At 49.1% G+C, this 15,144-nt stretch overlaps 1 protein-coding gene across 3 annotated transcripts in view; it reads left to right on the forward strand.

Annotated features, from left to right (window-relative positions):
* Positions 1-15,144, forward strand: part of Mvb12b (multivesicular body subunit 12B) — a 177,693-nt gene that overhangs the window by 103,850 nt on the left and 58,699 nt on the right. For all 3 annotated transcript variants that reach the window (XR_011370163.1, XM_070013804.1, XM_070013790.1), the window contains exon 7: positions 67-161. Coding sequence is in view for 2 of the 3 variants with exons in the window: in XM_070013804.1 (XP_069869905.1) it covers positions 67-161 (95 nt within the window). In the remaining variant the exon portion in view is untranslated. The remainder of the gene's footprint in view (positions 1-66; positions 162-15,144) is intronic.

Here is a 15,144-nt window from a genome sequence, read left to right on the forward strand (position 1 = left end):
TGTCTGAGTCCTGGGGACTATTCCTGGCACAATGCTTATAACCACTTTTGTCTCTGTCTCTCTCAGGCACATCTCTCTAACGCTGCCTGCCACCTTCCGAGGTAGGAACAGCACCCGCACGGACTACGAGTACCAGCACTCTAACTTGTATGCCATTTCAGGTATGTGGGGTCTCCGTGGTGGGCTGCCTGCCTGGCCTGCGTCTCCTGCGTCACCTTTTTCTGCTGTCTGTCTCATGACTCTCAGCCCTGCAGGGTCCCCCTTCTTGTGTCACCGCCTAATAGTCATGTTTCAAAACCAACAATGAAAAACAATGTGTGGGTTTCTCCAGCTCGAAGGGAAGTTCTCAGAGAATCCTCACCCCATTGCTCACGGGCCAGACCCTGGCGGGTCTCCGTGGGATCCATGGGCTCTCAGAGCAGTGCCGAGCTAAGCTAGGCTTCCTCACTTGCCCAGCCATCCAAGTCCCCTGGCCTCTGACTGTTTGTAGTCGGCTTATGGTCAGGCTGTCTGCATCTCACACACCCGGAGTTCGAGTCTGCCGTGTCGGAACTCAGCCTTGAAACTGATAAAGTTCACTTGGCAGGAACTTCATCGGCCCTCACTGCCGATGCAGGAGCCTTCTCAAGGAGCGAGGGGAACCTTAGCAGCCTGATTACAGAATTGAGATTCATTAGGTCCAGGCAGGACAGGTGACTTGCTAAGACATGGGGAAACTCACAAATTCGCCTCTGATTATCTTGGACCACCGGGCAGAGGTGTTTGTGAGGGGAAGTGGTAAATCAGTGCCACTTACCACTGTGCACCCCTAATGCTGAGTGACGTTCCGAACAGGGAAACATGGCATTCATTCATGTACCATAATGAATCGGTTATTTAAAAGGTAATCTCTTTTTTTTTTTCCTTTTTTCTAAAAATTGCAACTTCGGGTTACTAAATAGATGAACTAGAACAATGGCATAATTCTTGTCAGTATTACTTTCTCTCGTTCTGATCAGTCCCTAATAGGTTTAGAAGTCTAAGCCAAATCTAGTTGGTTCCATTTCTGGGCAACACTCCTGCTGGGAAGAAAGACCCGGGAGGTGCTCCTCCCCCCCCCCCCCACTGCCCACCCCCGTAGCTGGCTGTATTCCAGGAGCCTGGCTCTCCAGGGCCCAGGGAGCAGTTTGTCTAAGAAAAGGGCCTCTTGGGAGAGCTGCTTCTGTGCGCTGGCTATTTCAGGAGAGCATAACAAGTGTGGAAAGATGACCGCTTTCGTAGAAAAGCTGACGATTTCCCCAGATGTCTGCTGGCAGAGTAGCACGTAATAGGCCCATGAGATCCTGCCTGGCCACCCTTGTCAGATAGTGCGCAAAGACAGCGCTGTCACACAAGGCGACTTCTCCCTTGCAGCTGGAAAACCTCTCTCTGGTGCGTGTTGGCCTCTACCACCATCCCTGTGCTCTCTGATGGCTTTCCCAGCTGTTTGGTGGGTTGTTGGGATTTTTTTTTTTTTTTTTTTGTAGCAAAGGCCCCCGCAGAGTGAAATCTCCTCTGGTCTGGCGGGAACGTTGCTGTCTGATTTTCTCCCACTGTGTTCTCACCCTGCCGTGTTGATGAGGTGTTGTCTGGGTTCATTTCAGCTGCTAGTTGAGTAATAGCAAGGTACCAGCCTCAGGACACAGAGGAAGTCATTCAGGAACTTCCTCCTGTATTTCTGTAAGTGATACTCGCTGGGATTTTAGCTTGCAGAAGGAGTTGAAGCTCAGGTCCATACCAACCAACTTAGGCCTCCTCAGCCACTGCAGGCACCAAATTGCTCTTCCAGCATCCAGAGAGCTCTATAGCTGCTGCCAGAACCGCTGTGCCCCCTGTGCACCCTCCCCGCCCCCCAGGACCCTCTGGCTCCATCAGGCCTGCAAGCTCAGCACTGGGCAATCAGGGTGTAAACTGGGAAGCCTGCCCACCCCTCACTGGCAGCCTGCCCCTGCCTCATTCTGGCGAGAAGAGAACAGAGACCACCCTGCCACCCCCTCGTAAACCACAGCTGGTGCCAAGTAGCCCATCTCAGCTTGGTCCTGCAAAATGAGGGTTTCCAGTTGTTCATTCCAAAAACTGTTCAGGGGAAGCGTACCCCAGGTCCCAGCACCCACTCTAGTGCCCGTACCTCCATAGCTGGAGCTCTGCTATAATGAAATGGGTCATCAACCTGTGCTCCTCCTAAGCCAGCCCTGGCCCACATCTGCAGCACAGTTCAGCCACTAGCCTTTGCTGAACATTCTGGCATGTTCTATATGGTCCCTGAGGTCCTCTGATTCCTTGCTAAGATAAGTAGACTTCAAAACAATGTAATTAGAAGTTTGCAAGGCAGCCCATACTAATGCATACTCCTGGTTACTTTTAAATGTTATCCCTGTGGTGTGCCTGCTTACAGTCCCTTTACCTGGACTTTGAACAAAAGCAGTTCACCACACCTGCAGATGGAGAGCCCCAGCCCAGAGATGCCGGGGCAGCAGCAGAGACCATACACATTCTGTCACTGGCACAAGGGCCCTCATAGAGCCTTCATAAAGAAATGAAAGCATGAGCCAGATGCTAGCATCTCATACCTGTAATGTTAGCTACTCAGGAGGCTGAGATCTGAGGATCACAGTTCAAAGCCAGCCTAGGCAGGAAGGTTCATGGAGCTGTAAGACTCTTATCTTTAGTTAACCAGCAAAAGGCTGAAAGTGGAGTTGTGGCTCAAATGGTAGAGCATCAGCCTTAAATGAAAAAGCTGAAGGTGAACACCCAGGCGCGCGCGCGCGCGCGCGCGCGCACATACACACACACACACACACACACACACACACGAGGGAAGTATGTAGCCCAGCATACTCCCAGGGCAGCTGGTCTCCCTGATTGGCTGCTTGAACACCCTCCTGCTCTGGAGGTGCCTGTCCTTCTGGCCCAGTTTGTGTCTATGGCGTCCATCTTCATTGACCTAGGCCCCGCCTTGCTTCAACCTGGGGTACTCTGCATCCCATCATCCAGATGGGCTGGATCTACACAATCCAGTAAATATTTCTCTCTTGCTCACAGAAGTAGGGTGAGGAACTTTTGCTGGCCTGATGCTAAGTCCCCGAGGCACATGCCCCTTGATGTGCCCTGCTCTGCCACCTTGTGCCCCAGTCACAATGGCTGTGCAGCAAATCTTCAATCTCACACTTCCTCCTTGGGGAATCTGTTCTAGCAAAATATTTACAAGTGTGCAAAAAGATTTACCCACGAGGACAAAGCACTTGCTTTAAAAAAAAAATATTCCAAAGCAGCATTGGCAAGTTAGGTTCATCTTAAATGCCTCCTAAACAAGGAAAAAAATGGTTACATTGCAAAATATCCACCCTGTGGCTTTAGCTTTACAGCTATTAAAGAAAAGAGAGAGATTAGCTAGAACGGAGTATGTGAATATTGCTAAGCAGGAGGGATGCTCAGCGTGGTCTCATTTAAAAACTTTGTCTGAAGTTCTGCAGTTGTCCACGCTGGCTTGCTGACTTTCTAGACTTCTTCTCTCCTCTCCTTTTCCCCGGCCTCCTTGCCATCTCTTCTTTTCCTACCGTAGCATGGGTTGCTTGTGTGATGAGAAAAACACAAATCCGGCATTCGTGCAGCATGCTCTTGGCTCTCAGTAAAGCCCACTACCCCAGCGACCACCCAGGGGGTTCTCTCGAGTGTTCTTAAGCTTCTTGGGTCATAAAACATTTTGCCAGTTAGAATTTTACGGATTTAGGTCACTTCTAGACCACAAATCGATGATTTGCTTGTCCCATTTTGAGAATATAGCCTCTTCTCATCCAGTCCCTGAAGCCCCATCCACTCCACTTGAGCTCTCCCAACATCCATGGTTCCAGATTCTTCCATCACAGCCTCACTGCCCTTTCCCCCCAGCCTCCAGCCAGGACCCAGCAGTCACTCACTCACCCACCACCTTCGCTCCTCAAGCTCCCATCACCCAGAGAGTCTTTGATAAGTAGTTGGGAAAAAAAGTAAAAGAATACTGTTCATTGACATGTGAAAATGACATGAACTCTAAATAAAGTTTTATTGGAACTCAGCCACTCATGTTCCTTAGCAGGTTGCTCACAGCTGCTTTCACAGGTTAGTGACAGAGACGCGTGACAGACGCAGACACCTGGTGGCCTGCAAAGCCTGCAGTGCCTATCCTCTGGCCCTTCCACAGCACGCTTGCCCACTCCGGCCTCTGTCCTCAGCAGAAACACTCTTGCTTTTTTTCCTTTCTTTCTTTTTTTGTGACCATAATTTTGCCTCCTGTACTTCCTCTGGATGTGTGAAGGCTCATGTCTCCTTCCCGTGTGAGTCTCACTGTCTTGCGGGCATTTGAACACACTGGGGGAGACCTGGCCTCTGTGGAGGCCCCAGGTGCTGTGGAAGACCTGGCCCCCATGAAGACCATGGGGATTTCTCCAGATTTCACCCTCAGAGCCCTCCCTCCCCCAGAACTCTATTTGGCTGGAGATTTTCTTTTTAAGCATGTCTTATGTGGACGATACATTCTTCTATCTTAGCATTTTGATCCCAGACTGCCTCACCCCTCCTCACATTTTCCTGTAAAATTCTCTTTTACATGATTGGATATCTGAGCATTCATTAGATTCTATTTCTCCTGCTCTGGGAGAGTTCCAGGAAGCCTCCCCAAATACCTGTAATGAGATAAACATGGGGTAAGAAGACAGAGCAGGTTAAGACTAGGGTAGGAATCAAGTGTGGCTGTATCCAGGAGCCTCTGGGTTTGGTTCCCAGTCAGAGGCAATCTCCAGATGGATGAAAATAAACCAGTTGCCAGGGAAGAAGTTAACGCTTCCACTCTCTGAGCCCAGAGAGTAGCCTTCCCTCGAAAAGCCATCCATGATGGATGAAGGCTCCCATGGATTCCTTGAAAGCCGCACAGAGCGAGTGAAACATCTCTATGGACCAGAGATGTGCTTCTGGTTTCAGAGAGATTTGTTTCTTTACTTTTGCCCTCTTCTGCATTATATCCACATGAATAACTGCCTCATCCATACCTATGAAAACTAATGTACGAGCTAGGTGCCAGTGGCTCACATCTGTAATCCCGGCTACTCAGGAAGCTGAGATCTGAGGACCATGCTTCAAAGTGAACCCAGACAGACACATCCAAGAGACTCTAATTTCCATTTAACAAAAAAGAGCTGGAAGTGGAGCTGTGGCTCAAGTGGTAGAGGGCTAGACTTGAGCACAAAAGCCAAGCAAGAGTGCAAGACTCTGAGTTCAAGCCCCAGAACTGGCACAAATAAAACAGAGTTGAGTCAGATGTGTGTTAGGAACTGGAGACCTCAGACATGTCTGAAAGACAGATCTGCCCAGCTTCCTGCCCAAACCTGACCCATGCCTGTCCAGACCTCATGCTGGAGGCCCTGTAAAAAGGGCCCAGCCAGGGGTGCTCACGGCCGCTTTTCCACCTCACGAATGTCTCCCTCAGTCCCGGGGCTGCCTTTGTAGAAGGCACCGGCTACCAGGGGCAAGCTTGTTCTGCTTCTCCTGCTGCTGCTATTACAAATGAATTTCTTTCCCACATGTAAAGGGTTTTACTTTTAATCCAAAGGAAACTTGTCTTTCTTCTTGAAAAAAGAAGTGACATAGTAGTGTAAGATAACAGACTCACATTAATACATATTAAAACAGGCAGATAAGGAAGCCAAAATCTTCCCAACACCCAGAGCAGAGCCCGTGATGCCTCCTCTGCAGCTGGCCCCGGCCCGGGCCCTACCTCAGCAGCTGGGCAGGGGCCACGCTGGCATCGCCCATGAGCCATCAGCACCAGTGGATGACTTACAAAGGGGACAGGGGCACATGGTTGTACCAGGACAAAAGCTACTACCGGGATCTGCCCTAGTACACTGTGCTGCTAGCTTTTGACGAGTTTTCGTTTTTTTTTTCCTTTTGGACTTTTTCTTGACACAGCAATTCCCTCGTAGACCCCCCCCCCTCCTTCCACTCCCCCACTCCCACCCTGGCAAGAGGTTTGACACCAGAACACGTGCAAGTGCTCAGGACAGAGCTCGTCCTCTTGTCAGTACAGAGAGGAGGAAGATTCTAGCTGAAACAGATCCATGGCTGAGCGGGGCAACACTGACATCGGGCTGGGAAGGCATGAAGCAATTAAAAATAATTAATGATTTCTGAGTATCGGCCTTCTCCATGCAGTTTTAATCTAGTCCTCATTTAAATTGGAAGATGGACATTTAATTATCAGTATTATGAAATTCATGATTTATATATTTCATCCAATCGGATAAGATTTCTACCACCACTTCTTCATCTCATGATGATATAAAAAAAAAAAAGCCTGTGTGTATCTTAAAGCGGGATCCTTGAGAGCCTCACTGCGTGGATGACACAGCCCAGACACACTTTCCCTTGCGTTTGTCATGATTATGCTATCTCTGTCTCCCAATGGGGGGGGGGGATTTTAAAAATCAACTTTGTACCTTCATGGCCTGGAAAACAGAGGCTGATAGACTCCATCCACAGGACTCATGAGAATGGTGTTTCTTTCCGCATGAGGTGTGCTAACGGTCGCTCAGCATCAGTGCTTATAGTTCCACACACGGAATTCATACCCATGTTCTAGCAAGTCTTTCCCGTTTGTTGGTACATGAGGCCGATGTGTCGTTGATAGCCACTGGAAGGAAAGACCATGCCCTGGAACCACTGTCACAACTCTGTGTCCCTGTTCCTTTGTCTTCTATGGCCCAAGGCAGTGAGCCTTGCATTTCTGACCTCCGCCTTCCTTTTCTTGCCCCTGGGGTTTGCAGAGCTGCCTCAAGGAGACAGGGGTGGTGTAGGAGGGTATTTGAGAGGGTGACAGGAGTCCCGTAGAGGGACTGTGCTTGGCCATACCCCAGAGGGGGGAAAAATTCCTGAATGAAGTGAGAAAAAAAATTATTTCTAATAATGGTACTCAGATCAAGGAGGAAATAAGTCACGGGAAAGGTGTATAAATTTTTATCATCACCTGTTCTGGCCTTGTCTATCCATCTCCTCTGGCCCCTGACTGACAACAACATCGAGTATAAAGAAAAATATAATAAGCAGAAGAAGAAGGGAGCGGGCGCGGACGGGGAATTGCTCGCAGAGCGTATTTGTATATCCTGATGTAAAGGGGCGGTTGACAGGTGGCCAGGTTTGCTTCGTACACAACCATGTGTGTGCTGTCAGGCGCACGCACGCTGCCTTGTTTCGATTGATGAATTGCCTGCTTTCTTGATTAAACCTTCCGTCACTTAAGAAACAAAAAGCCTGTGTTTAGATGGCAGAGTGGGACATGTCAAAAAAATCTGTCTCCTTTACCTTTGTGCAGATGTTGGGCACAGACTGTAACATGTATTATTAAAATGAATGTGGCATTTACTGTGCATTATTCCTTTCCTGGGAGAAAGGACTGTAAATTATATGCTAATAATAAGCTTTAACCCTTTCGAAATGCAAAAAGATTTAAGAGTGCAAATATTCATGTAGGCCTGGCTAATTGGATGAGCTTTTATACATCAGGCAGGGTAGCCGTGTCACTGGAGTTAATGAACAGCGTGCACAGGCAGACGTGTGGGCGCTCGGGGAGCTCTGCCCTCCTGGAGCTTGGCTGCCCTGAGCAACTCCACTATGCCACCAGGAGACAGTCCCTGGGATTTCTGCCCTGGGGTCTGGGCCACCTGACTCCTGAGCAAGGCCAAGCCGCAGCCCAGGACCCTGGCGAGTCCCTTGGAGCAGAGTGTTGTGGAGTGGTCTCTCTTTACTCTCCTGTGTGTCCTCACTCCCAACATCTGGCTGAGCTCTGGTGCCAGGCACTTCCCCAGCTCTCCTGGCTGCCTGGCCTTTCTGGCCGTACGTAGTCAGCCACTTGGGTGCCAGCTGCCTCCCCCCAACACACACACACACACTCTCTCTCTCTCTCTCTCTCTCTCTCTCTCTCTCCCTCCCTTCCTCTCTCTCCCTCTCCCCCCCCTCCTTCTCCCCAAAGCATAGTTGAAGCCCCTTTGCTCCTCCATTCTAACCCTTATGACCCCTCCCCACCCCCAGGGCACTGCTGACTGCGTCCATCCTCACCTGCCCAGTTATCTGCCACCTGTGACCCCCCCCTTGCCTGCGTCTCTGTGCATCTGCCCTGCTGCCTCCCTGCACCTGTCTCTGCTTCTCTCTCTTCCTCGAATCCTACCAGAGCCCCTGTACCAGGTGGGGGAACGTACCTTCCTGCCCCTCTCCTCCTGGTTCACCCCACACACTGCTGTGAGCATCTTGAGCTTCTGACACGCCACTGGCAGCCTTCTATGTGCTACAATGGAGGAGGATGTACATAAACAAAGGGAGGAGATGTAAATAAACAAAGGCAAGGAAAGCATATCGTTCACCTCTCCTGTCATTCATCAGACACTGGGAGCTGCTGTGGGCCAGGCAATGGGAAGCTACGCACAGGATCAGAATCATGCCTGACACACGTTCTAGCCATTGTACAGAGCTGCTGCGAACAGCTGCCCAGGTTGTACACTGCACAACACATGCACGTGCCATGGAGCTCCGTATTGTGCTACCTTGGGCAAGTCACTCCATGCTGGTTATTTACATCTGGAAAAAGAATATAGCGACTGCTCCCTTCCTCTCCCGACTGGTTGCAGGGGTCCGGGGTTTGTGAGAATGTTGTAAACTAGGAAGCAGTATCACGTGTCTCATATTCACCTCCTCTGAGAGGTTTGAGCCACGGAGGAGCCCCCAGAGTTGAGAATTTTTGCCCAAGACACATTGGCGCATGCCCAGCGTTGGTCTGCATCTGAGCCCTGTGCTCCCATGGAGAATTTTGATATAAACAATTCCATCTGAAAGTTTCTCCCTCAGTCCAGAGGTACTTGCACTAACAGGCCGGGCTCAGCTCAGTCCAGCACCTCCTGGAAGCCGAGACTCAGTCATGCATCATCGCCTAGAAGTGGGCTATTTCCTGTGGCAAGCAGCCCACGGTCCCTTTCTGGGGAGGTGACAGAATAACGGCTCAGGGTCAGGCAGGAGAGACGCGTTTGGCACGGTGAGCCGGCAGCTCCTATAAAAGCTTCAGTGCGCCTTTGCTGGAAGGAGGAAAAGCGCCTGTCGGGGGCCCTGCCCGGCTGCGGGCCTTCGCTGGTGCTCATTCCTGCCCTGTTTCGTCATGGTGAAGAAATAAGAACATTATGAGGTGAAAGATACTTCAGTGCTCTTTAAAAGCTGGCTGCCCTCCCGCTGTGCTTTCGCTCTGTGTGCTTTCCAATGTGGCAGAACCTGGGCAGCAGTGGTTTCATGGGCCACATGTCCCCTTCTTAACTCCATGGGTGAAGCCATGAGGGGCCCTGGGTGAACAAGTGGAGGGCGAGGGGGAGGGTCAGCCTGTGCTCCCAACAACTAGCCAGGATATGGAACCCAGCCACATGGTGCCGGCCATGTCCGGGGCCCAAGGTGAATGTGGTATTGCCTGCTGCTAGGGCTGTGTGGGGAACGTGGGAAGGAGGTGTTTGGGGTAGCCCAGAGGTGGCTGATGCTTCTAGAGGTCCCAGGCTTCATAGGCATCCCACTATCCAAGCATACTCTTGCACCCAGATTTCTGGCACCTTTCCAGGCGTCTGCCTTCTTGTCTGCCTTCTAGTTTGTTTGTTTGTTTGTTTGTTTCAGCAAAAGTGTGCCCCCCTCCAGGGCCCTTGTAATTTCTTTCCGGTGAGTGGTGTGAGCGTGGGCCTTGCAGGACCAGGCTAGACAAAGGGGCCACTTAGTCCCAGCTCTCCTCACCTGCCCTTCCCAGACACCCCTGCCAACAGGTCTTTGTTTTTTGTCTCTGTCTGTCTGTCTCTGTCTCTGTCTCTGTCTCCGGCTCTGTCTCTCTCTCTTTCAAAATAATGAACTCTCAGCTGAGAGAGGTAAATGATGTAATTAAGGCAACTTCTTTCATTTGAACACATTTAGGGAGCCGAAGTTACTTTCACTCTATTAAAATGAATTAAATTAATTGGCTTATTTAGTAGCTCTCACCACGCATGCACACAAAGTATTAGTGTGCATTCTCGGTGCATTTTGTCACTTGTCCCAGTTTGCCCTGTCCTTGGCACAGGTTGGGTTTGGGGAGTCCAACTCACCCCCAGTAGTATCCAGAGCTGTGATTCAAACCCAGATCTTGGACTCCTTACTTGAGTTCTGCCACACTGGGCGGAGGATGTCTTCTGGTCCAGGCTTGTGTGGCCATGTTTCCTCACCATCCAGAAGGTGGAACATGGCGCATGGCTAGAATGACTTGTTCCAAGACCACATGCCAAATGGCTCTCTCCACATCACTGATCCATCACTGATCATCTGGAACCTAGCTGAGGGAGGCCTTGTATGCTTAGCTGCCAAGGCTCCCCAAGTTCCCCGGGGACCAGAACTGGGCAGGGATGTGGCAGAGGGGGCACAGGCCTCGCACCTTGAAGTGACCCTGGCTGCCACCCACCAGCCCTTGCTAGTTCCTTGGTCTGTAGAGATGACGGTGATTGGATGGTGGTGAGGGTCAGAGCTGTGTCCAGGATGCAGCGGGGCCCGGGGTACACTCTGCCATCATAATTGTCACATTCCTTCTCAGCCCAGAAAGGTGTGTAGCGGCCACCCCCACCCCACGTCAGGAGCTGGGACAGCTTGTATAGTCTTTCGGGCATTGACGTCCTCTGAGCCCACTACTCATGGTGGGAGGCCCAAGCCCGCCGGGCACTCACTGAGATGGAGCCTTTGGTCTCCCCGCCCCAACCTGGGTCTCCACCTTGTCCCCAGGCAGGGGTCCCATGATGCCTTCTTACGCCACCTGCCTGCCCTGCTTTGAAGCTTGAGCCTTTTAAGGCTCAACCTTTGGATAACTAAGCCTAGAGACACAAGGCGGTCCTGACCCTGCATATCCCGGCTAGCAATCTGGAACAGCCCAAGCCTGTGACCCATGAGCTTCTAGTCCAGATTTCTTCTGCCAGCTTTGAACTCCCCAGTTCTTCAGTGGCCACATGTCTTGCTGCATCATGACAGTGGTATCTGGGTAGCAGGTTCCAGACTGGCATGGCTGGCTGAGCACGTGAAGTCACAGGCCTCACTCAGCAGGGCCTGGGGAGGAGACACGGGCTGTGAGAACTTCGGGGAGAACATCAGAAGTTCCCCTTCTGCACCTCTCAACTGCGAGCCTCCTTCCTCAGTGTGGGGCAGACATATCTCATGACTGACAGCTGTACAGAAGGACCATGATCCGCCTTTTTCCTGTATGGACAGGGCACCCCAATCCATCCTTTGTCATTCCTTCTGCATTTCTGTCCTGAATTCTGAATGTGTTTTCTCCCTCCTTGTTTTATTAATGGTCAGTGAGAATCCTAACCCCATGTATGGTATTTCAGCACAAACAAACAAACAAAAAAGAACTTCGGTTCTCCAGGCTGGAGCTCAGCTGGAATTATTTATCACATATCCAGAGGAGGCTCTTTCCTCTTCAGATTTGTCTTTGCATTGTCTCTAAGACAATGAAGGATGCAGAACACCTCTCCAAGGTGAGATCCTTTGTTGGAGAGTGGTTTCTCATGCATGAAGGATCTCACAGATCCACCAGCCAGGTGACATCCATAATTGTGAGTGAGAGAGAACAGCCCGCCTCGTTGGCCCTAGGCATCGCTTCTGGTGACACACTTAGGAGTCCTTAATCGCTTGCTACCTAGAGGCAATAAACACACCATCTTTATGTTCCATGGCTGTGTGTTTACCTGAAATATGCCCTGAGCCCGTGGAGCTCCTGCTTCACTCGAGAGAGAGAGTCCTTAGACTCATGAATTGCACGGGCCATCACTCACGGGTGCCTTTGTCACTCAGGATGGGTGGCTTCTGGGGCCAGTGAGCCTTTGGGCTGTTGATGCTTTTTGTAATACTTTGGTCAAAACTTGGTTTCCCATGTCTTTGATTATAACAGTTGGTTCAGTGTCTGGTTCCTCAGCCAGAGTTGAGAGTGTACTGTGAAAGGGTAGAAGGTACTGTTTCCTTGGCTGGTAAGTGCCTAGCACCCAGCCCTGGACCCAGTAGTGTTCAGTATTTGTTGTCAGATCAGTCTTGGTAGCTGCATTGATCTAGAGAGTTTAAATGAGATTTAGCCCATTTTCTTTTGTAGTTTTGAATGGTGTGTGTGTGTGTGTGTGTGTGTGTGTGTGTGTGTGTGTGTGTGTGTGTGTGTGTGTGTGTGTGTGTGTGTGTGTGTACGTACTAGGGCTTTAACTTGGCTTTGTGCTCTCACTTGACTTTTTTGCTCATAGCTGGCACTCTACCATTTGAGCCACAGCTCCACTTTTGGTTTTTTGCTGACTAATTGGAAATAAGCTTCTCACAGACTTGTCTTCCCCCAGGCTGGCTCTGAACTTGAATAGATTCAAGAGAATGTACAGGAACTGTATCTGTGACTGTCACAGATTCCTCAAATCCAGCCATGCACCTACCATATCCCAGGAAGCACAGGTGCCACTCCCCGTGTAGTACTGCCTCCACGTGAGGGCTGAGAGAGAAGTGGGCACTTGGAGGGGCATGCACAGACCAGGGGCCTTCTGGCATCATAGAAAGCCAGTCTGCCCCCCTAATTCAGAAATCAGTAATTGCTCCACACTCTGGTCTGCTATTGGCTAAAACTTTTTTTTTTTTTTTTTTTTGCCAATCTTAGGGCCTGAATTTAGGGCCTAGAGGCTGTCCCTGAGCCTCTTTGTGCTCAAAGCTAGGACTCTACCTCTTGATCCACAGTGCTACTTCTGGCTCTTTCTGAGTAGTTTATTGGAGATAAGAGTCTGAGGGACTTTTCTGTCTGGGCTGGCTTTGATCCTCAGATCTCAGCCTCCTGAATAGGTAGGATTATAGGCTTGAGCCCCCCAGCACCTAGCTTAAAACAATTTTAATACAGAGAACTTGTCACTGTTTAAATCAACATCAATTTCCATTTTCCTTTCTTTTCTTTTGACAGCACCAGGATTTGAACTCAGGCCCTCATGCTTACTAAGCAAGCCTTCTACTGTTTGAGCCACATCTCTGGGCCCTTTTGCTTTAGTTGCATTTTTTTGTTTGTTTGTTATTCTACAGGATCTTATGTTTTTTCCCCAGGCTAGCCTCCAAACTTCATCCTCCAAACTCTGCCTCCCAAGTAGCTGTAACTACAAGTATGCACCATCACACTCTGCTTAACAAACTTCTTAGAAGTTCCATCTCTGGGAAGGTTGTCTTACTAGAAAGCCTTAAGCTGATGAGGCTGAGAAATTGCCCATTTCTTCACATTATGGTTTAAAAAATAAAAATAAGGGAAGTGGCGCTGTAGCTCAAGTGGTAGAGCACTTGCCTTGAGCTGAAGAGCTGAGGGGCAGCGCCCAGGCCCAGAGTTCAAGCCCCAGGACGAACCAAAAAAAAAAAAGAAAAGAATCCCAAAAAATAAAAATAAGAAATTCTTGTGTCCTTTATTTGGATTTAATGAGGACAGACATTTTAATCAGTGATTAGTCATTTATTTTTGCAAACTATTCTTTGGATTCATCATTTTTGCAGATAATTAAATGGTTCAGTTGGCACAGTGTGTCTACTTTATTAAAACAGGTAATTTTGGGGGGGAAAGAGATGCTATTTTTTGGATCACTGCACAAGAATTGCTTTTATCTTCATCTTCAGGCATAGTTTCTGGTTGTTTGGCAGAAAGCTCTGGTGTTCTTTATGGCCTGGAGGGTCCTGCCCCTGGCATGGATGGCATGTTGGCCTTTGCCTTTACAACAGGAGCCACAGAGTAAATTCTGCGCTGGTACCTATTCGAAAGACTCAGATTTTTAATTGGATCGGGGGAAAAGAGCCTACACGTTATGAACTTTGCGAGCAGCCGTTTCCTATGCTAAAAACAGATTAATTGTAGCCCTCGTAGTGGGTGGGGTTTAAAAGTCAATTACTGCTTGTCCTATTATAATTTACACACATAGGGTTTGAAAAAGTCTGTCACTTGGTATGAAAATGAAAAGGTTACGTGTACCAGTTGGAGCCAACCCATGACTTCCCATTTGTAAATGCGCTCGTTCACTGCATGTATTTGTATGTTTGCAACTTGTAGCTGCGATCTGCGATCTGTGCAGTACATCTGCATCCGCCCTCAAGATCCCCTACCAAGAGTTCCCTTTCACAGTGGGTCCTTTAAATCCACAGGCTTAGTTAGCAAGCAGTCCTTTGTCTGGCAGCCCCCAGTTACTCATGCATACCGCAACCCTCTTCCACGAGCTCCAGGATCATTCCACCCAGGGGTCGGGAGCCAGCCAGGGAATAGAGCCTTTGAAGGGGTCAGGTTGTTTTTTTATTTTCTTTAAAGAACAAATTGCTCACATTTGCTTTCTTTGATTTTTTTTCCCCATGTTTGTGTTCTGAATCAGCTAATTCACTCATTAAAAGGATTTATCTTAGATGGGCCAATTAAAACTTTGGAGGCTTAGTTTTTTTTTTTTTTGTGCTGAGCAGTGCAGACCTCTGAAAGCACAATTTATAACATACCTTCTGCCCTTTTCCACAGAGACATGTCTGCCAGGACAGAGCCTGGTGCATGCACAAGTACAAAATCTCAGCTCTTTGTCCTCCAGCTCCCAGAGAAGCTGCCTTGTGGGCGGCTGGGTTTCTCTGAGCCCTTGGATTGTTGTAAAGTGAGCCAACAAAGTCTGAAAAGTCCAACCCAGCCCAGCCCAGCCCAGCCCAGCCCAGCCCCGCTCAGACCAGCTCAGACCAGGAATGGCACATTCTATTTGTTTGCTTGTAGAAACCCTGTAGTTTAATTTTTTTTTATTAGGGAGCTGCTGTGTAGTTTGGATATTTAAACAGTTATTAACCGAATGACAATTAACAGATTGCATAGACAGATTTTCTTTTGAAAAACCTCTGAAATTGAGTACAGTTTGCAAAACTATCACGGCATAGTAATGACAATGAATTTTGATTTCCCGGAACTGATATTAGAATCCTTATTAAACTATGTGCATCTGCTTTTAATTTACTCCAAATAATTGGAAAATGCAATGAAGCTTTCCAATTAAAGCACGGCTTTATGCTGTTTAATAATACCCCCATAATATTATAGCTTATGAAGTGACA

This window comes from Dipodomys merriami, unplaced genomic scaffold, assembly GCF_024711535.1.
Source record: "Dipodomys merriami isolate MVZ:Mamm:240054 unplaced genomic scaffold, mDipMer1.0.p SCAF_11, whole genome shotgun sequence".
Taxonomy (NCBI): domain Eukaryota; kingdom Metazoa; phylum Chordata; class Mammalia; order Rodentia; family Heteromyidae; genus Dipodomys; species Dipodomys merriami.